This window comes from Aythya ferina (assembly GCF_964211825.1).
Source record: "Aythya ferina genome assembly, chromosome: 28".
NCBI classification, from domain to species: Eukaryota; Metazoa; Chordata; class Aves; order Anseriformes; family Anatidae; genus Aythya; species Aythya ferina.
In genome coordinates this window covers 1,639,812-1,662,550 of record NC_140325.1, presented here as the reverse complement: position 1 = coordinate 1,662,550, position 22,739 = coordinate 1,639,812, and the positions used below count along the sequence as shown (strand labels likewise).

The window sequence follows — 22,739 nt, the reverse complement described above, 5'->3', positions numbered from 1 at the left end:
AAAAGACCGCGGATTATTGGTAGGGTTATTGATAAAGGGCTGCGGTTTATTGGTAGGGTTAGAAGAGAAAGGGTCGTGGTGGATGGCTTCCAAGGGCAGATGCCAGCCCTGGAGGAAGGACCCAGTGGAGGATGTCCCTCTTCAGCAGGACCAGGATGAGGAAGGCGAGCTGCAGGCCGGCAAAGGACACCAGAAATCTCCTGCAGAACAGAAGAAGGTTCAGACAGAGCCAGCGATAAATTTGTCCCAGCTCTTCCCAGCCATCCTCTTTAAGCGCTGCCATGGGACCCTGTGCCGTGCTGGGAGCAACAGATACTGCTCAGGAGTGGGGTGAGGAACCTGCCTATCCCTCTTGGCTCTGTGGTACTTTGAGGGCCAGGGGAGGCTGAAATCCACACCCCGCCTGCTTCCCCAACCCAGGAAACAAAGAAATGCTGAAGCAGTTCATCCTGGAGAAGTCAAAAGCTGCCTAACGCCTTGGGAGCCACGACCTCCGAGAGCAACTCACCGCAGCCAAGTAGTGATTCTGTGCCTCCTTGATGCCAACTGTTCATCCTACAGGACAAGGCAAAGCAGGGCCACGTGTTGGGGCACGCAAAACAGGGAAGGCATTGGGGGCGCTCAGACCCCCTCCCTCGTTCCCACTGAGGTGAATGGCCCCATGTCCTCTGGGGCCGAGTCCAGACCGTCCCCCCCCAGCCCCACAGCAGGGGTATCTCTCCTACCTGCTGCGCAGCCACGATCTCCTGTGTCGAAGTCTTGGGCAGCTTGGCCGCCTGCATCCTCTTCCCCCTGTTACAGACACCACAGAGTTTCTGGGCGGCGAGAAGAGACCTCGGCCAGCATTAGGACTTCCCCCTTGACTGAGGTGGCCAGGAGGGGCTCAGGGTGCTGCCCAGCCTCTGCTGGAGCAGGGACGAGGCATCTCATCGTCCCAGCACCGCATAAACCTACACTCCCTCCCTGCATCCTCTGCCTCCTCCCTGCCCCAGGCCTTGGGGCTTGGGGGGTCTCTGACAAGAGGCTGGGAGCTGCTCACAGTCGTGCAGCATTGCTAAAAGGAGTCGAGAGTTGCTCAGAGATGCTTGGAGCTGCTTAGGAGAAGGCAAAAGGCTCCCCAGAGCAGCTGTGAGGAGCTGAAAGGAGCCCCCAAACTGTGACACAGGTGCCTGGATGCTGTGCAGATCCTCCCCGCTGTCTACCCCTGGTCGGGGTCAGGGCCCTGTCCCCACTCACGTGGCAATTTGTGTTTCAAGAACCTCCTTTCTCTCCCGGAGGTGCTTAATCTCCTCCCTCAGCGCCTGGAGAAACAAAGGACCAGGTTGTGAGTCCACCCTACACCTGCTTGGAGGGGGCTTCCCCCCCACAAACACGTTGATCTCCCCTCCCTCCTGCCCTCATGACCTTGTTGATCCCGGCTCTTTCAGCAACAGCCTTTTCCAGCTCTGCACGCCTCCGTTTGCACTGCAAAGCAACCGGGACACATGGCATGGAGTCACGGTGGGAAAGGGAATCCCCAGCCTATCCCCAGGGCTCTGCAAGGCCAGGCCAGAACCAGGGCGGCAAGCGCTAAGGCGTTCTGGGGATCGCAGCACTCCCCAGCAGCTCTGCCGTGCCCCTGTTGGATTTCTGCCGTTGGGTTACAGACCTTGAAGAACTCCTCCAGCGCCGCTTCCAAATCAGCCCTTGCCTGACGGAGCTGTGCCAACACCTCTGCCATGTTCTGGCCGCACTCCTGCGCACGCTCCAGGGACCCCTTCACACCCTCTGCCTCCATGGCTTCACCTGCACGTCACAAGCCAGCACAGCGTGAGGAGCATGGCCATGGGCTCAGACTGCAGCACCAGCAGCTCCCTATCCTTCGAGTCCTGCATCTCCGTCAGCTCTTAATTGCGGGCCTACATGTGCTCCAAGACCCCTTCATGACCCCCCCCCAGTGCCTGCACCTGCACAGCGTGCACAGGGCTGCTCGACCCGTGGGCCTCCGTGAGGCCACCTCCAGTGTCAGCATCCCACCCTGTGATGTTACCAGTGCCCACAGCCCCTGGGACCCCTTTCCTTTGCCCCCCTGCCAGCCTCAGCTGCCCCACACAGCTCTCCCTCGTGGCCCCAAGACAGCTGGGGGGGCTCCTGCCCGCCCCTCACTGCTTGCAGCCTCACACACAGCCCTGTTCACCCCCTCGCCTGCCTGCGGGCTGTACGGGCTCCGGGGAGGTCACTCTGCCCTCACCCTCTTCTCCCAGTTTGGTGGCCTCACCCTGCGTGGCAGCCCTGGTGTGGCTTGTCAGAAGCACCCCCAAAAGCCAGACACAGCAGATAACCTCAGCAAGCAGCCCTCCCTATACTCTCTGAGGCAGCCGTATCACAATGACACACCATGGTGACACAATGGTGACATAGCCACTGCTGCCCACTGGGACATGGCTGGCACTGAGACCATGGGGGACAATGGGACATGGCGGTCACAGAGATCACGGGGGACAGTGCAAGTGCTTTGCACAAGTCCATGAAGATGATGTCCGTTGCTCTTTCCCCACCCACCAAAGCTGTAACCCCATCATAGACGGCCACCAGATTTGTCAGGCACGATCTGCCCCGAGTGAAGCCATGTTGTCTGTCACCAACCACCTCCTTATTTCCTATGGCCCTTAGCAACAGCTTCTCAGGTATGACGGCCAGCGGGTGGTGAAGGCTCTGCAGCCCCACAAAGGGAGGAAGGCCGTGGAGGGAGCTTTGCTCCCCTTTAACAGGGAGGAGGACAACTCCTCCGTTGACACTCGTGTGTGCCCCCACTCCTATATGACCTCATTTCCCCTCACCAGTTCCACTCCTATGTCCATTATGTAATACACAATAAATGTTTGTTCATTGCCTTTTGTATTATAAAATGAGGAGTTCCGTTTGAGGAGCAGGAGTTGCAAAAGCTTCCTGCTGAAGTAAGGAGATGTATAATACTTGGCTAGACACTATGAAAATTCTTTTGCTTAATGTAACAAAAAAGAGAAGCCCCTCCCCTTCTCTCCTTCTGCATCTCAGTTGCCTCTTTTGTTCAAAGACACTGCTGCAAAGCTCATGGAACCATCTCCTGATCAGTTGCTAACCTAGTGTATCAACATCCTGCCTTCCTGTCTCACGCTGGGCCAACATGACCAAATAAAAAAAGAAGTTGAACCATAACGCTGAGGAAGACTACGGCCTTCATCTTCACGACCACCAGAGGGACAGAGACGACCCCCTAGCAACAGTGCGTGCAGTCGCAGAATATACCAGGATGTGCTGCGTAATCCCGGAATCACCAAGATATAAAAAGGGACCCTGGCGGGGGTGAGGTGCGCGCCGTTGGCGGAGCCGAGACTCCCCGGCCGCCCAGCGCTGTTTTGCTTGCTGTTGGCTTACTCAATAAATTCCTTTCTATGATTAATATAATGCTCTCTGAAAAATTAATTAAGGGGGCAACTTATAAATAACACTCCAGTCAGTGGGAACTCCTTAAACACACTTCCACAACTTCTCAGGTATGAGGGACAGTGGCTTAGCAAGTCCACCGGTTCCCTCAGGACCCGTGGATGTACGTTGAAGACATCATCGTGTGGGGCAACCCAGGAGAGGATGCTTTTGAGAAAGGTGTAGTGGGTTTACGTGGCAAGGTTTTGGTAGCAGGGGGCCATAGGGGTGGTTTCTGTGAGAAAGATCTAGAAGCTGCCCCATGTTTGGGAAGGGCCCCATTGTTTTCCAGAGCTGAGCCAATAAGCAATGTTGTTTGCGCCTCTGTGAGAGCATATTTAAGACAGGAAAAAAAACACTGTGCCACACAGCAGCTGGGAGGGAGAGAGCAGTGAGAAACAGCCTTGCAGGCATCAAGGTCAGTGTAGAAGGAGGAGGAGAGGTGCTCCAGATGCCGGAGCAGAAGTCCCCTGCGGCCTGTGGTGAGGACCATGGTGAAGCAGGATGTCTCCCTGCAGCCCATGGAGTACCACGGTGGAGCAGGGTTCCACGCTGCAGCCCGTGGAGGAGACCACGGTGGAGCAGGTGGCCCTGCACCGACGGAGGCTGCCGCCTGTGGAAGACCCCTGCCGGAGCAGATTCCGGGCCGGACCTGTAGCCCGTGGAGAGGAGCCCACGCAGGAGCAGGTGACCTGGCAGGAGCTGCTGCCCGTAGGGGAGCCAGGTTGGAGCAGTTTTCTCCTGAGGGATGGACCCCGTGGTACGGACCCATATCTGGAGCAGTTCTGGAAGACCTGCTGCCTGTGGGAAGCCCACGCCAGATCAGTTCATCAAGGACTGCATCCCGTGGGTGGGACCCCACAGCACAGGGGACGAGAGTGACCGAGAAGGAGCGGCAGAGAAGAAGTGCTGTAGACTGACCATAACCCCCATTCTCCCGTTCCCTTGCGCCGCGCGGGGGGAGGAGGTGGAAGAGCGTGGATGGGGGAAAAAAGGAGGAACGTTGCACCCCCATGCTGCGTCTCGAACCCGTGACCTCAGATTTCTCTTCACATCGCGAGGTCAGGGTTATGCGGGAATGGGGGTTATAGGGGAAGGTGCTTTTGGCTTGCTTTTTCCTTTGTTTTCTCACTTCTCTCGCTTGTTAGTAATAGGCAATAAATCTTACTATCTCCTTATGCCGAGTCTGTTTTGCCTGTTACAATAATTATTGCGTGATTTTCTCGTCCTTATCTCAACCCTTGAGCCCCTTTTCACATATTTTCTCCCCGTTCCTCTTTGAGGAGGGGGAGTGAGAGAGAGGCTGTGGTGGAGCTCGGCTGCCCGTTCGAGTGGAACCACGACAAAGGGGTAGTCTGATTAGACTTTGGTGACACCTCCACATAGGAAGAGCCATCACCTTCACCATTGTCCAGTTGTCCTCGCAGAGCAGCGTACCTGTTCTGCAGGGGCAGCTGGGGACGTAGGGGAACCACCGGGCTGGTGTACCTGTTACGTTTGTAATACTGACCTCAGTGTTTTGCCATTGCCCCCTGTCCCCCAGTTCATCACCATCATTGTTAGGGGGAGAAGAGAAGAGGAGAAGAGACGAGAGGGGGTTCTCTGTGGCAGGAGCTCTGTCTGCCTGCTGGTCCCCTCCTATTAGCTGCTCACAAGGCAGTAGGGGGTGATGTGCTTCTCACGGAGCCTCTGCTGGCTGCCTAAGCCTCAGGGCTGCTAGGGACGGGCTCCACCAATCTATCTCCGTCTCACTCTCCCTAACGCTCCTCAGCCTCCCCACCTCTTCCTTCAGGTCAGCCACAAGGCTGAGTAAATCATTCACCTGGTCGCATCTGATGCAGGAGTTGTCTCTGCTGCCCTGCACTGCAAGGGCCAGGCTCTGGCACTCGCATCCCGAGATGCATCCTGTATCTGGCACTCTGGCAGCCCGAGCCCTGTGCACTCACATGTTTGCGTGGGACCTCTGTCTGGGTCTCCATTCATTTTTCTCGACAACAGCCTTCTGCTGGGGTCCAACCACGGCAAACTAGCAGGCTCGCTAGAACTCCCTGTGGTAGCTTCCTTGCTAAAATTCTAAGTTGTAAGAGGCAGAGTTCCCAGAGGAGAGGGGAGGAAGAGAAAGGGAGGTGGGAAAGGGAGGAGAGGATACTCCCCATGCTCCTCCCAGCCCCACGCAAACTGCCTGTGCTAACTGCCAAGCCTATCCCATTTGGGCGTCCTGTTTGCAGCATTCCTGGGTCATGGCCCTCCCTAGGGACTGCTTTTATACTGTCAGGGGGTGGCTGCAGAATGGCAGCGACACCCAATTTAAAACTCAGAACACCCCTGCAGCCCCCTCCGGCTACCAACGCCTTGTCATGTAAACCCAGTGCACTGCTTCAGGGACCACCCTCAGGGTTGGCTGAAACACATGAAACTGAGCTGCCACGTCTTTCTAACATTATTATTCGTGTTTAAGAAATTCTTGTGTCTTTTCTATCCACCCATGAACCTGCACTCGATAGATGCAGGTGTATTCTGGGTTTCCCCAGTTGCTTCGCACCTCCAATCTGATATGGCGGAACGTTTTGGGAGGCTTCTTCTGTAAAGAAAACAAGGGGAAGCATCATTACTCAGGTGGGAAGAACTGCAGCACAACCATGTAGCTCTCTTTGCCAGCACTCCCCTTGCTGCAGACCAAATGGCAGCCCCGACAGAGGAGGAAGCAAGGGAAATCAGAAGGCCCTTTCTCACCAGGGCCATAGAGACACCCTCTGTGCCTAGACAGCAAAGCCCTGGCCTCAGAGGCTTGCTGAGGGGAGCTATGGAAACCCAAGTTGCTCTGCTGCCTATGCTGCCTTGGGACACTGGGACAGTCTTGCTGATGGAGACAGATGTCTGCAATCTCCCCTCCCACCCCCAGTTCTTCCTCCTCGCCCTAAAGGGGACTAATTCCCTTCCAGAGCCCCTTCCCACTGCTGCTTTTTCTGCTTTACCAGAAAGAAAAGGAAAGCACTTCCAAAGGTGGGCTAACCACCTCATCCTGCCAGCAGGAGGCAGCCACATGGGAGAGCAGAGGGTGGCTTGGGTGATCATCTGAACCCTCTCTTCCAGAGACTAGCAGACAACCCGTCCTTCCTCCCTGCCATCCTGCCCACACGCACTTGCCATACCTGCACATGGAAGGTCTGAGCAATCATTCCATCCACGTTGTAGGTGAATAGCCCAAGGAGCGTTTCCATTTTGTCCTCATCCACTCCCTCAAAGACAAGAGATGATGGGGGCAGGTCAGTCTCAAGCAGGCCATCAGAAAAAGAATATGCTGAGGCCAAAGCTGGGAACCCTTTCCCACCTTCCTTGGCTCTAGCAGTATTCTAGTGCAAGTGAGAGTGAACCCAAGTCAGGGCACTTGGAGCAATTGCTCCCAGATCCTTGTCTGTGAACCACAGAAGAAGGTTCCAGGCGTGTCTAACAATGCTCAAGTGTCTCCAGTGCCCCTCGATAGGATGCGGTGCTCTGCAGCAACCAATCCTCAGATACCTGAGGGAACACACCACGCTTTCTGGCGCTGCTTTTCCTTGCGGCCAGGGCCTCCCAAAAAGAAGTGCCAGGCAGAGACTTACAGAGACAGCAAACTCTCTGGGGGTGCTGCTGACTTCTCCGGAAGGAGAGACTGTCCTGGAGATATGCCAGATGGTAAAAGCTGCTGGCCAGATTTTCACCGGCAACCGAATGACGACGTGTCCCTGAGATCCTTGGAAGGCCCAGCAGTCGCCTGGGGAGATACTGGGCTGCAACGAGAAAGCCAGTGACCGTCAGTGGCAAGGCAGTCAGAGGGCCAACAGATCTGGCTGTTCAGCAAGGAGCCACAGACCTTGCCTTCTCTATAGGTCGCAATTCAGCTCACAGGTAAACGCTAGGCTATGAACAGAAGGTGAAGATGCACAAGTTTTGAGAGTGCCTAGGCTCAATTGCCTTTCGCAATCCAGTTCTGCTTTCTCAAAGGCAGAGGCCTGAGAGGCTTTCTGAAAGGCAGAGGCAGGGTGGTGTTCCTAATGTACATGTATGGCACTCCATCACCCTTCAAAAACTGAGCTGGATCTGTGAGGGCCATTTCAGGCATTCTTCAGGCTGATTTGGTTGACCAGATCAGTGCTGGGGGGAATAGAGAACATCTCTTGCAGCTTCCATGGCTCAGCACACACACAGAACTCCCACCCACGCTAGAAACGCATGGTCTCCCAACCAGAAAGCAAGAAAGTAAACCAGCTGTCACAATTTCTCTTGCAATACCTGCAATATAGTCTCTGGATATTTTGCAAAAGAAAAGAGTGGAAAAATCCACCACTTCTTTGCGTCTTTCCCACCATAACTCTTGGAAGTCCTCTGCACATCAATTGTGGCACCTGAAATGAATATGGGAAGAAGTTCACCAGGACAGGCAGGAGATTAGCAGAAGCAGTGAATTATGATGTGTTTCTCACGCTGAATGCAGAGCTTGTTGCTTTGGGGAGAGTCAGACACAAGCTGAACTCTGTCTACATACCTAAGGATTTCAGGGCCCAGTCAGGCATCCAGGTGTAGATTTTAAGCGCCTTTTCAAATGCGTTCGTTGTGAAGTGCAGAATGTTCTGGGGAAAAATAATAATAAAAAAAAAGGAATGGAGATACAGCAGTGAGCACAAACACACAGCAGTTCTGCATGAGCAGACTCCTAGCAGAGAGCTAAGGAAGGGCTCCGTGTCAGAAAACCCAAGGCAAGACCTGTCAGAAAAGGTGCCAGACTGTGAGCATTCCCAGATGAACCACGTGAAGCCTGGAAAAGGCAACCAGTGTCCAGAGCCAAAGCACAGACCGCCTTCAGGTTCTGCCTGAGAGCCATGTTCCCCACCCTGTGTACTCTCCAGACCAGCCTGGAGATGGAGTCATGCCCTGAGCCAGCTGCTGCATGCAGAGGCCCCCTTCCAGCTGGGCCGGAGGATGGGACTGACCTGCAAGTTTCTAGGAAGGGCCTCCAAAGCTGAGCCAAGCCCAGCAGGTGCCTGGCTGGACACCCAGCCCAGGGAGAAGTTCACAGTGCTGCTCAGAGTGCAAGCAAAACTGAGCCCTGGCAGTCAGGTGTGGGGCAGGCAGCACAAGGACAGAGCTACCACCGAAAAGGGCCTAGAGGAACCAGCAGGAGGAACCCCTCAGAGGGCACTGAGCTCTCTGACTCGCCCCCAGCACCTTTACCTCTCTCTTCTCCCCTTGGATGTGATTATCTTCCAGAACCTTGCTCACTGCCTGCACAAACTGTTCCACTACAGCAGACACATGGGCTTCCTTCTCCTGGAGCTCCTGCCTCTTCTGGTCACGCCAAACCAGTGAGGTCCTGGAGGCAAAGGGAAAGCAGATCTTGTCCAGCAGCTGCCCATCGGAGGAAAGGGTTCCCATGGGCCATCTACCTCCCCCCTTCCCCAACCCCCTCAGCCCCTTTTCCCTTACTCTGGTTTACAAAAGGCTCCTTTCCACTACCCTAGGTAAAGGTCGGGAGCCCTGAAAACAAGGCAAGGGAGTGCAAAAATAGCACACAGCTGGCTGAGCCAAATCCCCAGGAAAACTTCCATGTCAAGAAAGCGCTCTTACCCGGTAGACTTGTGCTCTGCTTCAGGCACCGCTAACGTTGTCTGGAAGATAAAGACACTCCACTGGAGAAAGCACGAGGAGCACTGCCAGGGCTTCCCAAAGGAGAATGCCCCAGTAACAGCTGGCAAAATTTTCCCCTGCTTTGAGGCAGTTTTGAGAGATCCCAACCCAACAGTCGGGCTCTTTAACTAGCCATGCTCAGCAGAGCACCGTCTGCATTCCCATTTGCTTTCCTATCCCACCCAGCCTCTCCCAGCAGTACAGAGGGAGCAAACGCCTCTTCTGCCAAAGTGCTCCTCTCTTCATCCTGTCCCTGCACAGGTCACTTGGGAAGATCCGTCTGCACATTGAAGCCCATCCAGGTGCCAAGATGGACTGACCAACACAATTGCCCACCACCCACTCTCTGTCTCAGCAGTGATGAGCCTTTGACCAAACTCCTCATTTTCCACATGGACACAGCAGGGCAGATCCGTGGCCTTTGCAGGCATTGGCTTTCCCACACCAAGACTTACTTGCAATGCTTCTTTTCCCCACAGTGTCCAGCAGTAGTCACCAGCTGTGGGTCACATCATCAAGAGAGAGTTATTTTCTTAGACTGCTAATGATCCCTGTAGCCCCATTTTCTTCTTTCACACCCACGGAGGGGTTTGGCTGGGACAGCTGCAACTGCAGAGAGAGGCTTCCACCCCAACCTCCTGGTCATACACCAGGCCCAGAAAATGGAATTTAGAAAATTTAGAAAATGGAGGAGCCCTGCTCCGACAGACCTGCTGACGAGACCAGTGGTGTGGTCTAGTGCCTGGAGAACATGCACAGAGACCACGGTTGATTCTACTCACAGGGTCAAAAAGCAAAGCTATAAAGCTATACTTAGGGAATTTTACTGGCTGCAAGCCTGTCACTGCCAGCAGCCATACAAAGCCTTAGGCAGGCAGGAGCCTGCCTGTAAAGGACATCGGTGGCATTCACTGCATCACAGAAATGGGCTTGTCAATGGTGTACAAGGACAGTCTCTCTCCCTAGCTCTGCAAAGATGATTTTTGGTCAAGGAATACTCACCAAAAAGGACTGGAAGCAGAAGAAGAAGGAGCTTGAGAATCCTCCTGCCTTTCTGGTGAGTGACGCTTCTTCTAAAGGAGAGGGAAGACTGTGGTTATCACAGCCCACTTTTGGGACACACATTTTCCAGGCATCTGTTGAGGAGCTAGCTTGTCACCAGTTTCCTCTGCTCAATACAGCTGAACCCCTGAGGGCCCGCGGGCCTTTGGTAAGATCTGGCTAGTGGCACACCACCCACGGTATGCAAAGGTGGCTTAAGAACTCTGGCGTGACAGGGGGAAAGCAGCCTGGCCCCATTCATCTCTCCCCAGAGAAGGAGCAGGGCTGTGCCCACAAAAGAGGGTTGCTGGGTTTCCTGGCTGAAGGAATCCAGGCAGCATGCAGGGCTTCTCACTTTCCCCTCCCAGCTTTCTGGGCTCTCCTGCACCTACCTGCCCAGCCTGGCTGGCATCTCCGCAGCACCAGCACACTGGCCAGGCATATGGAAAAGTCTGCTCCCCTCCCAAGACCCAAGAAGATCCTTTCTGGGCTCCGGCTGGTTCTGGAAGCCTCTCTGGTTGGTGCCGCTGCACACCTCGTCAGTGCAGGGTTTAATACAGGACAGCCAGCTGTGACATCACAAGAAGCAACAGCTGTAATTGTAAGGTGGCGTCCCTGATGACCTCAGAGGGGCTGCCCAGCAAGGAGAGATCCTGTGGGTTAGTCCGCAGCTCTGCCTTCTCAAAGCTGTCGTGGTTCCACTCGAGTGGGCAGCCGAGCTCCACCACAGCCGCCTTATATACTGTGTCTGGCTGTGACGTCATAAAGGAGGGATGACGTCATATGCCCTTATATGGCATGTGCTAGCCCCAAATACGCCCCAACAGCCTCAGCACAAGGGGTGCAGAGGAGGGAGGTGAGGGCTTGGGAACCAGTGCAGACGGAGCCCCCGCGCAGGCGCACAACAAGAATCTATGATGGGGTTACAGCTTTGGTGGGTGGGGAAAGAGCAACGGACATCATCTTCATGGACTTGTGCAAAGCACTTGCACTGTCCCCCGTGATCTCTGTGACCGCCATGTCCCATTGTCCCCCATGGTCTCAGTGCCAGCCATGTCCCAGTGGGCAGCAGTGGCTATGTCACCATTGTGTCACCATGGTGTGTCATTGTGATACGGCTGCCTCAGAGAGTATAGGGAGGGCTGCTTGCTGAGGTTATCTGCTGTGTCTGGCTTTTGGGGGTGCTTCTGACAAGCCACACCACGGCTGCCACGCAGGGTGAGGCCGCCAAACTGGGAGAAGAGGGTGAGGGCAGAGTGACCTCCCCGGAGCCCGTACAGCCCGCAGGCGGGCGAGGGGGTGAACAGGGCTGCGTGTGAGGCTGCAAGCAGTGAGGGGCGGGCAGGAGCCCCCCCAGCTGTCTTGGGGCCACGAGGGAGAGCTGCGTGGGGCAGCTGAGGCTGGCAGGGGGGCAAAGGAAAGGGGTCCCAGGGGCTGTGGGCACTGGTAACGTCACAGGGTGGGATGCTGACACTGGAGGTGGCCTCACGGAGGCCCACGGGTCGAGCAGCCCTGTGCACGCTGTGCAGGTGCAGGCACTGGGGGGGGGTCATGAAGGGGTCTTGGAGCACATGTAGGCCCGCAATTAAGAGCTGACGGAGATGCAGGACTCGAAGGATAGGGAGCTGCTGGTGCTGCAGTCTGAGCCCATGGCCATGCTCCTCACGCTGTGCTGGCTTGTGACGTGCAGGTGAAGCCATGGAGGCAGGGGGTGTGAAGGGGTCCCTGGAGCGTGCGCAGGAGTGCGGCCAGAACATGGCAGAGGTGTTGGCACAGCTCCGTCAGGCAAGGGCTGATTTGGAAGCGGCGCTGGAGGAGTTCTTCAAGGTCTGTAACCCAACGGCAGAAATCCAACAGGGGCACGGCAGAGCTGCTGGGGAGTGCTGCGATCCCCAGAACGCCTTAGCGCTTGCCGCCCTGGTTCTGGCCTGGCCTTGCAGAGCCCTGGGGATAGGCTGGGGATTCCCTTTCCCACCGTGACTCCATGCCATGTGTCCCGGTTGCTTTGCAGTGCGAACGGAGGCGTGCAGAGCTGGAAAAGGCTGTTGCTGAAAGCGCCGAGATCAACAAGGTCCTGAGGGCAGGAGGGAGGGGAGATCAACGTGTTTGTGGGGGGGGAAGCCCCCTCCAAGCAGGTGTAGGGTGGACTCACAACCTGGTCCTTTGTTTCTCCAGGCGCTGAGGGAGGAGATTAAGCACCTCCGGGAGAGAAAGGAGGCTCTTGAAACACAAACTGCCACGTGAGTGGGGACAGGGCCCTGACCCCGACCAGGGGTAGACAGCGGGGAGGATCTGCACAGCATCCAGGCACCTGTGTCACAGTTTGGGGGCTCCTTTCAGCTCCTCACAGCTGCTCTGGGGAGCCTTTTGCCTTCTCCTAAGCAGCTCCAAGCATCTCTGAGCAACTCTTGACTCCTTTTAGCAATGCTGCACGACTGTGAGCAGCTCCCAGCCTCTTGTCAGAGACCCCCCCACCCCCAAGGCCTGGGGCAGGGAGGAGGCAGAGGATGCAGGGAGGGAGTGTAGGTTTATGCGGTGCTGGGACGATGAGATGCCTCGTCCCTGCTCCAGCAGAGGCTGGGCAGCACCCTGAGCCCCTCCTGGCCACCTCAGTCAAGGGGGAAGTCCTAATGCTGGCCGAGGTCTCTTCTCGCAGCCCAGAAACTCTGTGGTGTCTGTAACAGGGGGAAGAGGATGCAGGCGGCCAAGCTGCCCAAGACTTCGACACAGGAGATCGTGGCTGCGCAGCAGGTAGGAGAGATACCCCTGCTGTGGGGCTGGGGGGGGACGGTCTGGACTCGGCCCCAGAGGACATGGGGCCATTCACCTCAGTGGGAACGAGGGAGGGGGTCTGAGCGCCCCCAATGCCTTCCCTGTTTTGCGTGCCCCAACACGTGGCCCTGCTTTGCCTTGTCCTGTAGGATGAACAGTTGGCATCAAGGAGGCACAGAATCACTACTTGGCTGCGGTGAGTTGCTCTCGGAGGTCGTGGCTCCCAAGGCGTTAGGCAGCTTTTGACTTCTCCAGGATGAACTGCTTCAGCATTTCTTTGTTTCCTGGGTTGGGGAAGCAGGCGGGGTGTGGATTTCAGCCTCCCCTGGCCCTCAAAGTACCACAGAGCCAAGAGGGATAGGCAGGTTCCTCACCCCACTCCTGAGCAGTATCTGTTGCTCCCAGCACGGCACAGGGTCCCATGGCAGCGCTTAAAGAGGATGGCTGGGAAGAGCTGGGACAAATTTATCGCTGGCTCTGTCTGAACCTTCTTCTGTTCTGCAGGAGATTTCTGGTGTCCTTTGCCGGCCTGCAGCTCGCCTTCCTCATCCTGGTCCTGCTGAAGAGGGACATCCTCCACTGGGTCCTTCCTCCAGGGCTGGCATCTGCCCTTGGAAGCCATCCACCACGACCCTTTCTCTTCTAACCCTACCAATAAACCGCAGCCCTTTATCAATAACCCTACCAATAATCCGCGGTCTTTTATTAGCGGGGAAGGGCAGGGCAGACATTCTGCATGGCCGGTGCTGACTGCATGATGCTGCCGAGCAGTTGGTGGCCTGCTGGGTGTTTGATGCACCCCACAGTGAGCAATATGAAACAACAAGAAGAATCCCAGCTCAGAAATCTGTGCTTCTCCCTGTGTTGCAAAAGGAATCACGCACTTCCCTTGTAAGAGAGAAGCAGCAATATATTTATTGCTGAAAACAGTGATGGAGCAAAGCCAAATACGCCTGCTGAATGTCTGCTTGGCAGCTTACCAGTGTGTGGGGCTAGCAGAGGGCATCAAACAGACCTCAGCGTGACCACAGGTATGGGAGGCAGTGACCCACCCCTGGGTGCTAATGGAGGGCTGGGAAGGGCCCCTCCACAGCCCCGTTCTGTGCAGGGGAGCACGGCCAGGTACACACAAACAGGGACAGCTACTTGCAGGCAGAGGGAGAGATTCCCAGGGGACCATGACGCTGGGGGGGGATGCAGATGCTCAGGGAGGTGCTCCAGGGTGCTCTCACTTTTGCAGCCGCTTGATGCGGGCTTCTATGTCAGCAAGGTTGTCCTCTGCAATGGCCAGGTTTTCCTTCACCGTCTTCCGGACCTGCAGGGGGGTCAGTGGGGAAGGGAGTGAGCAGGGGGGACAGGATGGGGACCCCTCCCACCCCAGCACATGCTGCTGAGACTCGCCTCTGCCAGCAGCACGGTGTTGTCCTTGAGAACACCAGCTAAATCCTGCTGTGTGGTGTCCAGGTGCACAAGGACCTGCCCAGACTGTGTGGCTGGGAAGGAGGCGAAAACTCAGCACGGGAGGGCCCCCAGACCCCAGGACCTCCCTTGTCAGGCCACGCCACTGTCCCCAGCATCCCCCTTCCTTGCCCCTTACGTTGTTCTGGAGTGCATTCAACCCAGTAAATCCAGCTGTTAATTATCTTGCTGCATTTAATTAATTAATTAGTTAATAACTAATTATCTTGCTGTATTTACTATGTGTGCAGCCTCACCTTGAGTGTTGTGTGCACTTCTGGGCTCCACGATATAAAAGGGATGTGAACGTCCTTGAAAGCATCCAGAGGAGGGCAACAAAGCTGGTGAAAGCTTTGTCCTGTGAGGAGAGGCTGAGGGCACCTGGGTTGTCGAGGCTGGAGAAGAGAAGGCCAAGAGGCCACCTCATTGCTTTCTACAACCTCCTGAGGAGGTTGTAGAAAGCAATGAGAGCTTAATTATGCTCTGTGAGAGCATAAATATGCTCTCACATAAATATGCTCTCACAGAGGCGCAAAACAACATCACTTACTGGCTCAGCTCTGGAAAACAATGGGGCCCTTCCCAAACATGGGGCAGCTTCTAGATCTTTCTCACAGAAACCACCCCTATGGCCTCCTGCTACCAAAACCTTGCCACGTAAACCTACTACAAAAGCCTAGAATCAGAGAGCCAGGTTTCTGTGATGGCAACTACATCAAAGTTTCCTCTAGCACAGTGGCCTCCAGCTCCTCCTGGTTGTTACCCATACTGCGTGCATTGCTGTAAATGCCACCTTTTGGGACGGAAAAGCCCTAATACCCTCTTGACCATACTTGGGTGTTTCCATAGTTAACCAACCCTTGTGTCCTTCCTGCAGAATGTTATGCCATCCTCCTCCTTCACCAAGACACTGACACGCAGAAAAGACTCCACAACCATGGTGTTGTAAAGTAGGCATACTTTATTGCGGTGCACTGGGCGCACTGGGAATAGCTTCCCTCAAAAAGGTGCACACCTGCCCGGTCGTTTCTCACAACATTATACATGAATACTGTTACATGTTACATGAGCTCTAATACATATTCATTATTTTCCCCCAAAAGGCAGACCTCTTCCAAGTACTCATTTCCATACTCCTCGCCCTTAACTCCTTCTGGTTGTGCCTGTGCAATGTAGCCTGGTGGTCGTGGGCAGGGGGCTTTCAGGATGAAGGCAACGAAGAAGAGGAGGTTAAATGTTCTGCCTTTCTGGACTTTGACCTTCTGTTGGACAGTATTTAGAAGTTTTTTGTTTATCTTTGCCTTGTTTCCTGCCACCAAGTTGTTCGTCCTTCCCTCATCCATTGGCCTTGAGCGATATCTTTTTACATCTGTTTCTCATCTACATCCCGAGTAATTAGGATATTTTTAGGTTTCAATTTACATCCCGATAATTAGGATATTTTACCATATATGTAGCTAAATATTAATTCAGATAAGTTTTAGCATCTTCGCCATCTCAACACAAGACTGCAATGTCTTGCTAGCACATTCCTCACCCACAAGAACTGGCATGTTACATTCAGGCTCCATTCTAGTGACCCCGGTTCCACCCCCACCCCCCTTCATACCAACTGAAAAAAGCCAACTCTCATCCTAAAACCCTTTTCTGATGGTGGAATAAGCTATTCCTGTCTGTTCTCAGCAGGCCTGGTCTCATGTAAATTGAGCCAAGGTCAAAAAACCCAAACCCCTGCCAGTGATACCAGACTCAAAGCCAAGTCTTAATCTGATAGCTCATTACGTCCAGTCCCTCATTTCTTCCTCTAACTGGAGGGGTAGAGGAGAACACGACTTGCGCTCCCGAACCCTTGGCCAGTCTCCCCAAGGCTCTGAAGTCCTTCTTCATAGTCCTTAGAGAAGGCCTTCCTATTTCATCACTGCCTACCTGAAACAACAAAAACCTCCTTTTTAAGGAGGAGGTTTTAATGCAAGGGGTAGTCTGATTAGACTTTGGTGACACCTCCACATAGGAAGAGCCATCACCTTCACCATTGTCCAGTTGTCCTCGCAGAGCAGCGTACCTGTTCTGCAGGGGCAGCTGGGGACGTAGGGGAACCACCGGGCTGGTGTACCTGTTACGTTTGTAATACTGACCTCAGTGTTTTGCCATTGCCCCCTGTCCCCCAGTTCATCACCATCATTGTTAGGGGGAGAAGAGAAGAGGAGAAGAGACGAGAGGGGGTTCTCTGTGGCAGGAGCTCTGTCTGCCTGCTGGTCCCCTCCTATTAGCTGCTCACAAGGCAGTAGGGGGTGATGTGCTTCTCACGGAGCCTCTGCTGGCTGCCTAAGCCTCAGGGCTGCTAGGGACGGGCTCCACCAATCTATCTCCGTCTCACTCTCCCTAACGCTCCTCAGCCTCCCCACCTCTTCCTTCAGGTCAGCCACAAGGCTGAGTAAATCATTCACCTGGTCGCATCTGATGCAGGAGTTGTCTCTGCTGCCCTGCACTGCAAGGGCCAGGCTCTGGCACTCGCATCCCGAGATGCATCCTGTATCTGGCACTCTGGCAGCCCGAGCCCTGTGCACTCACATGTTTGCGTGGGACCTCTGTCTGGGTCTCCATTCATTTTTCTCGACAACAGCCTTCTGCTGGGGTCCAACCACGGCAAACTAGCAGGCTCGCTAGAACTCCCTGTGGTAGCTTCCTTGCTAAAATTCTAAGTTGTAAGAGGCAGAGTTCCCAAAGGAGAGGGGAGGAAGAGAAAGGGAGGTGGGAAAGGGAGGAGAGGATACTCCCCATGCTCCTCCCAGCCCCACGCAAACTGCCTGTGCTAACTGCCAAGCCTATCCCATTTGGGCGTCCTGTTTGCAGCATTCCTGGGTCATGGCCCTCCCTAGGGACTGCTTTTATACTGTCAGGGGGTGGCTGCAGAATGGCAGCAACACCCAATTTAAAACTCAGAACACCCCTGCAGCCCCCTCCGGCTACCAACGCCTTGTCACGTAAACCCAGTGCACTGCTTCAGGGACCACCCTCAGGGTTGGCTGAAACACATGAAACTGAGCTGCCACGTCTTTCTAACATTATTATTCGTGTTTAAGAAATTCTTGTGGCTTTTCTATCCACCCATGAACCTGCACTCGATAGATGCAGGTGTATTCTGGGTTTCCCCAGTTGCTTCGCACCTCCAATCTGATATGGCGGAACGTTTTGGGAGGCTTCTTCTGTAAAGAAAACAAGGGGAAGCATCATTACTCAGGTGGGAAGAACTGCAGCACAACCATGTAGCTCTCTTTGCCAGCACTCCCCTTGCTGCAGACCAAATGGCAGCCCCGACAGAGGAGGAAGCAAGGGAAATCAGAAGGCCCTTTCTCACCAGGGCCATAGAGGCACCCTCTGTGCCTAGACAGCAAAGCCCTGGCCTCAGAGGCTTGCTGAGGGGAGCTATGGAAACCCAAGTTGCTCTGCTGCCTATGCTGCCTTGGGACACTGGGACAGTCTTGCTGATGGAGACAGATGTCTGCAATCTCCCCTCCCACCCCCAGTTCTTCCTCCTCGCCCTAAAGGGGACTAATTCCCTTCCAGAGCCCCTTCCCACTGCTGCTTTTTCTGCTTTACCAGAAAGAAAAGGAAAGCACTTCCAAAGGTGGGCTAACCACCTCATCCTGCCAGCAGGAGGCAGCCACATGGGAGAGCAGAGGGTGGCTTGGGTGATCATCTGAACCCTCTCTTCCAGAGACTAGCAGACAACCCGTCCTTCCTCCCTGCCATCCTGCCCACACGCACTTGCCATACCTGCACATGGAAGGTCTGAGCAATCATTCCATCCACGTTGTAGGTGAATAGCCCAAGGAGCGTTTCCATTTTGTCCTCATCCACTCCCTCAAAGACAAGAGATGATGGGGGCAGGTCAGTCTCAAGCAGGCCATCAGAAAAAGAATATGCTGAGGCCAAAGCTGGGAACCCTTTCCCACCTTCCTTGGCTCTAGCAGTATTCTAGTGCAAGTGAGAGTGAACCCAAGTCAGGGCACTTGGAGCAATTGCTCCCAGATCCTTGTCTGTGAACCACAGAAGAAGGTTCCAGGCGTGTCTAACAATGCTCAAGTGTCTCCAGTGCCCCTCGATAAGATGCGGTGCTCTGCAGCAACCAATCCTCAGATACCTGAGGGAACACACCACGCTTTCTGGCACTGCTTTTCCTTGCGGCCAGGGCCTCCCAAAAAGAAGTGCCAGGCAGAGACTTACAGAGACAGCAAACTCTCTGGGGGCGCTGCTGACTTCTCCGGAAGGAGAGACTGTCCTGGAGATATGCCAGATGGTAAAAGCTGCTGGCCAGATTTTCACCGGCAACCGAATGACGACGTGTCCCTGAGATCCTTGGAAGGCCCAGCAGTCGCCTGGGGAGATACTGGGCTGCAACGAGAAAGCCAGTGACCGTCAGTGGCAAGGCAGTCAGAGGGCCAACAGATCTGGCTGTTCAGCAAGGAGCCACAGACCTTGCCTTCTCTATAGGTCGCAATTCAGCTCACAGGTAAACGCTAGGCTATGAACAGAAGGTGAAGATGCACAAGTTTTGAGAGTGCCTAGGCTCAATTGCCTTTCGCAATCCAGTTCTGCTTTCTCAAAGGCAGAGGCCTGAGAGGCTTTCTGAAAGGCAGAGGCAGGGTGGTGTTCCTAATGTACATGTATGGCACTCCATCACCCTTCAAAAACTGAGCTGGACCTGTGAGGACCATTTCAGGCATTCTTCAGGCTGATTTGGTTGACCAGATCAGTGCTGGGGGGAATAGAGAACATCTCTTGCAGCTTCCATGGCTCAGCACACACACAGAACTCCCACCCACGCTAGAAACGCATGGTCTCCCAACCAGAAAGCAAGAAAGTAAACCAGCTGTCACAATTTCTCTTGCAATACCTGCAATATAGTCTCTGGATATTTTGCAAAAGAAAAGAGTGGAAAAATCCACCACTTCTTTGCGTCTTTCCCACCATAACTCTTGGAAGTCCTCTGCACATCAATTGTGGCACCTGAAATGAATATGGGAAGAAGTTCACCAGGACAGGCAGGAGATTAGCAGAAGCAGTGAATTATGATGTGTTTCTCACGCTGAATGCAGAGCTTGTTGCTTTGGGGAGAGTCAGACACAAGCTGAACTCTGTCTACATACCTAAGGATTTCAGGGCCCAGTCAGGCATCCAGGTGTAGATTTTAAGCGCCTTTTCAAAGGCGTTCCTTGTGAAGTGCAGAATGTTCTGGGGAAAAATAATAATAAAAAAAAAAGGAATGGAGATACAGCAGTGAGCACAAACACACAGCAGTTCTGCATGAGCAGACTCCTAGCAGAGAGCTAAGGAAGGGCTCCGTGTCAGAAAACCCAAGGCAAGACCTGTCAGAAAAGGTGCCAGACTGTGAGCATTCCCAGATGAACCACGTGAAGCCTGGAAAAGGCCACCAGTGTCCAGAGCCAAAGCACAGACCGCCTTCAGGTTCTGCCTGAGAGCCATGTTCCCCACCCTGTGTACTCTCCAGACCAGCCTGGAGATGGAGTCATGCCCTGAGCCAGCTGCTGCATGCAGAGGCCCCCTTCCAGCTGGGCCGGAGGATGGGACTGACCTGCAAGTTTCTAGGAAGGGCCTCCAAAGCTGAGCCAAGCCCAGCAGGTGCCTGGCTGGACACCCAGCCCAGGGAGAAGTTCACAGTGCTGCTCAGAGTGCAAGCAAAACTGAGCCCTGGCAGTCAGGTGTGGGGCAGGCAGCACAAGGACAGAGCTACCACCGAAAAGGGCCTAGAGGAACCAGCAGGAGGAACCCCTCAGAGGGCACTGAGCTCTCTGACTCGCCCCCAGCACCTTTACCTCTCTCTTCTCCCCTTGGATGTGATTATCTTCCAGAACCTTGCTCACTGCCTGCACAAACTGTTCCACTACAGCAGACACATGGGCTTCCTTCTCCTGGAGCTCCTGCCTCTTCTGGTCACGCCAAACCAGTGAGGTCCTGGAGGCAAAGGGAAAGCAGATCTTGTCCAGCAGCTGCCCATCGGAGGAAAGGGTTCCCATGGGCCATCTACCTCCCCCCTTCCCCAACCCCCTCAGCCCCTTTTCCCTTACTCTGGTTTACAAAAGGCTCCTTTCCACTACCCTAGGTAAAGGTCGGGAGCCCTGAAAACAAGGCAAGGGAGTGCAAAAATAGCACACAGCTGGCTGAGCCAAATCCCCAGGAAAACTTCCATGTCAAGAAAGCGCTCTTACCCGGTAGACTTGTGCTCTGCTTCAGGCACCGCTAACGTTGTCTGGAAGATAAAGACACTCCACTGGAGAAAGCACGAGGAGCACTGCCAGGGCTTCCCAAAGGAGAATGCCCCAGTAACAGCTGGCAAAATTTTCCCCTGCTTTGAGGCAGTTTTGAGAGATCCCAACCCAACAGTCGGGCTCTTTAACTAGCCATGCTCAGCAGAGCACCGTCTGCATTCCCATTTGCTTTCCTATCCCACCCAGCCTCTCCCAGCAGTACAGAGGGAGCAAACGCCTCTTCTGCCAAAGTGCTCCTCTCTTCATCCTGTCCCTGCACAGGTCACTTGGGAAGATCCGTCTGCACATTGAAGCCCATCCAGGTGCCAAGATGGACTGACCAACACAATTGCCCACCACCCACTCTCTGTCTCAGCAGTGATGAGCCTTTGACCAAACTCCTCATTTTCCACATGGACACAGCAGGGCAGATCCGTGGCCTTTGCAGGCATTGGCTTTCCCACACCAAGACTTACTTGCAATGCTTCTTTTCCCCACAGTGTCCAGCAGTAGTCACCAGCTGTGGGTCACATCATCAAGAGAGAGTTATTTTCTTAGACTGCTAATGATCCCTGTAGCCCCATTTTCTTCTTTCACACCCACGGAGGGGTTTGGCTGGGACAGCTGCAACTGCAGAGAGAGGCTTCCACCCCAACCTCCTGGTCATACACCAGGCCCAGAAAATGGAATTTAGAAAATTTAGAAAATGGAGGAGCCCTGCTCCGACAGACCTGCTGACGAGACCAGTGGTGTGGTCTAGTGCCTGGAGAACATGCACAGAGACCACGGTTGATTCTACTCACAGGGTCAAAAAGCAAAGCTATAAAGCTATACTTAGGGAATTTTACTGGCTGCAAGCCTGTCACTGCCAGCAGCCATACAAAGCCTTAGGCAGGCAGGAGCCTGCCTGTAAAGGACATCGGTGGCATTCACTGCATCACAGAAATGGGCTTGTCAATGGTGTACAAGGACAGTCTCTCTCCCTAGCTCTGCAAAGATGATTTTTGGTCAAGGAATACTCACCAAAAAGGACTGGAAGCAGAAGAAGAAGGAGCTTGAGAATCCTCCTGCCTTTCTGGTGAGTGACGCTTCTTCTAAAGGAGAGGGAAGACTGTGGTTATCACAGCCCACTTTTGGGACACACATTTTCCAGGCATCTGTTGAGGAGCTAGCTTGTCACCAGTTTCCTCTGCTCAATACAGCTGAACCCCTGAGGGCCCGCGGGCCTTTGGTAAGATCTGGCTAGTGGCACACCACCCACGGTATGCAAAGGTGGCTTAAGAACTCTGGCGTGACAGGGGGAAAGCAGCCTGGCCCCATTCATCTCTCCCCAGAGAAGGAGCAGGGCTGTGCCCACAAAAGAGGGTTGCTGGGTTTCCTGGCTGAAGGAATCCAGACAGCATGCAGGGCTTCTCACTTTCCCCTCCCAGCTTTCTGGGCTCTCCTGCACCTACCTGCCCAGCCTGGCTGGCATCTCCGCAGCACCAGCACACTGGCCAGGCATATGGAAAAGTCTGCTCCCCTCCCAAGACCCAAGAAGATCCTTTCTGGGCTCCGGCTGGTTCTGGAAGCCTCTCTGGTTGGTGCCGCTGCACACCTCGTCAGTGCAGGGTTTAATAAAGGACAGCCAGCTGTGACATCACAAGAAGCAACAGCTGTAATTGTAAGGTGGCGTCCCTGATGACCTCAGAGGGGCTGCCCAGCAAGGAGAGATCCTGTGGGTTAGTCCGCAGCTCTGCCTTCTCAAAGCTGTCGTGGTTCCACTCGAGTGGGCAGCCGAGCTCCACCACAGCCGCCTTATATACTGTGTCTGGCTGTGACATCATAAAGGAGGGATGACGTCATATGCCCTTATATGGCATGTGCTAGCCCCAAATACGCCCCAACAGCCTCAGCACAAGGGGTGCAGAGGAGGGAGGTGAGGGCTTGGGAGCCAGTGCAGACGGAGCCCCCGCGCAGGTGCACAACGAGAATCTGTCGGCGAGGCCTCAGGCATGGGCATAGCTGCTCTTTTACTGACCACATCCGTAGGGAGCTGATGACCTCCATCTTGCCAAGTTACTCCTAAATAAATGCATTTCCAGTGCACAT

General features: G+C 54.5%; 3 protein-coding genes and 2 long non-coding RNA genes across 5 annotated transcripts; 2 read left to right on the top strand and 3 right to left on the bottom strand.

Moving 5' to 3' along the window:
* Positions 1 to 25: 25 nt before the first annotated feature.
* LOC311424552 (uncharacterized protein) lies at positions 26 to 1,777 on the bottom strand (the record flags this gene model as incomplete). The annotated part of the gene is made up of 6 exons (XM_084499845.1): positions 26 to 200; positions 509 to 555; positions 726 to 792; positions 1,237 to 1,301; positions 1,405 to 1,464; positions 1,649 to 1,777. The coding sequence occupies 6 exons, from the start codon at positions 1,775 to 1,777 to the stop codon at positions 59 to 61; spliced, it is 510 nt and encodes a 169-aa protein (XP_084355971.1). The 3' UTR covers positions 26 to 58.
* A 2,990-nt stretch (positions 1,778 to 4,767) lies between these two features.
* On the bottom strand, positions 4,768 to 10,960 carry LOC311424655 (SUN domain-containing protein 2-like). Its single transcript, XM_084499985.1, has 10 exons — positions 10,542 to 10,960; positions 10,111 to 10,181; positions 9,564 to 9,607; positions 9,049 to 9,089; positions 8,656 to 8,794; positions 7,970 to 8,054; positions 7,717 to 7,829; positions 7,047 to 7,214; positions 6,597 to 6,683; positions 4,768 to 6,025 (listed from the first exon to the last, which is right to left on the bottom strand). Exons 1-10 carry the CDS (start codon positions 10,589 to 10,591, stop codon positions 5,888 to 5,890), a joined length of 936 nt encoding a protein of 311 aa, XP_084356111.1. The 5' UTR covers positions 10,592 to 10,960; the 3' UTR covers positions 4,768 to 5,887.
* Positions 10,961 to 10,963: 3 nt separating this feature from the next.
* Positions 10,964 to 12,844, top strand: LOC311424663. The gene is made up of 3 exons (XR_014686145.1): positions 10,964 to 11,976; positions 12,161 to 12,220; positions 12,325 to 12,844. It is a non-coding gene; the product is annotated as an uncharacterized lncRNA (long non-coding RNA).
* Positions 12,845 to 12,972: 128 nt separating this feature from the next.
* On the top strand, positions 12,973 to 13,599 carry LOC311424675. The gene is made up of 2 exons (XR_014686158.1): positions 12,973 to 13,117; positions 13,426 to 13,599. It is a non-coding gene; the product is annotated as an uncharacterized lncRNA (long non-coding RNA).
* Positions 13,600 to 13,813: 214 nt separating this feature from the next.
* LOC311424551 (SUN domain-containing protein 2-like) lies at positions 13,814 to 22,697 on the bottom strand (the record flags this gene model as incomplete). The annotated part of the gene is made up of 13 exons (XM_084499844.1): positions 13,814 to 14,236; positions 14,637 to 14,774; positions 17,547 to 17,585; positions 18,157 to 18,243; positions 18,607 to 18,774; positions 19,277 to 19,389; positions 19,530 to 19,614; positions 20,217 to 20,355; positions 20,610 to 20,650; positions 21,125 to 21,168; positions 21,672 to 21,742; positions 22,103 to 22,279; positions 22,669 to 22,697. The coding sequence occupies 13 exons, from the start codon at positions 22,695 to 22,697 to the stop codon at positions 14,150 to 14,152; spliced, it is 1,218 nt and encodes a 405-aa protein (XP_084355970.1). The 3' UTR covers positions 13,814 to 14,149.
* Positions 22,698 to 22,739: the final 42 nt, after the last annotated feature.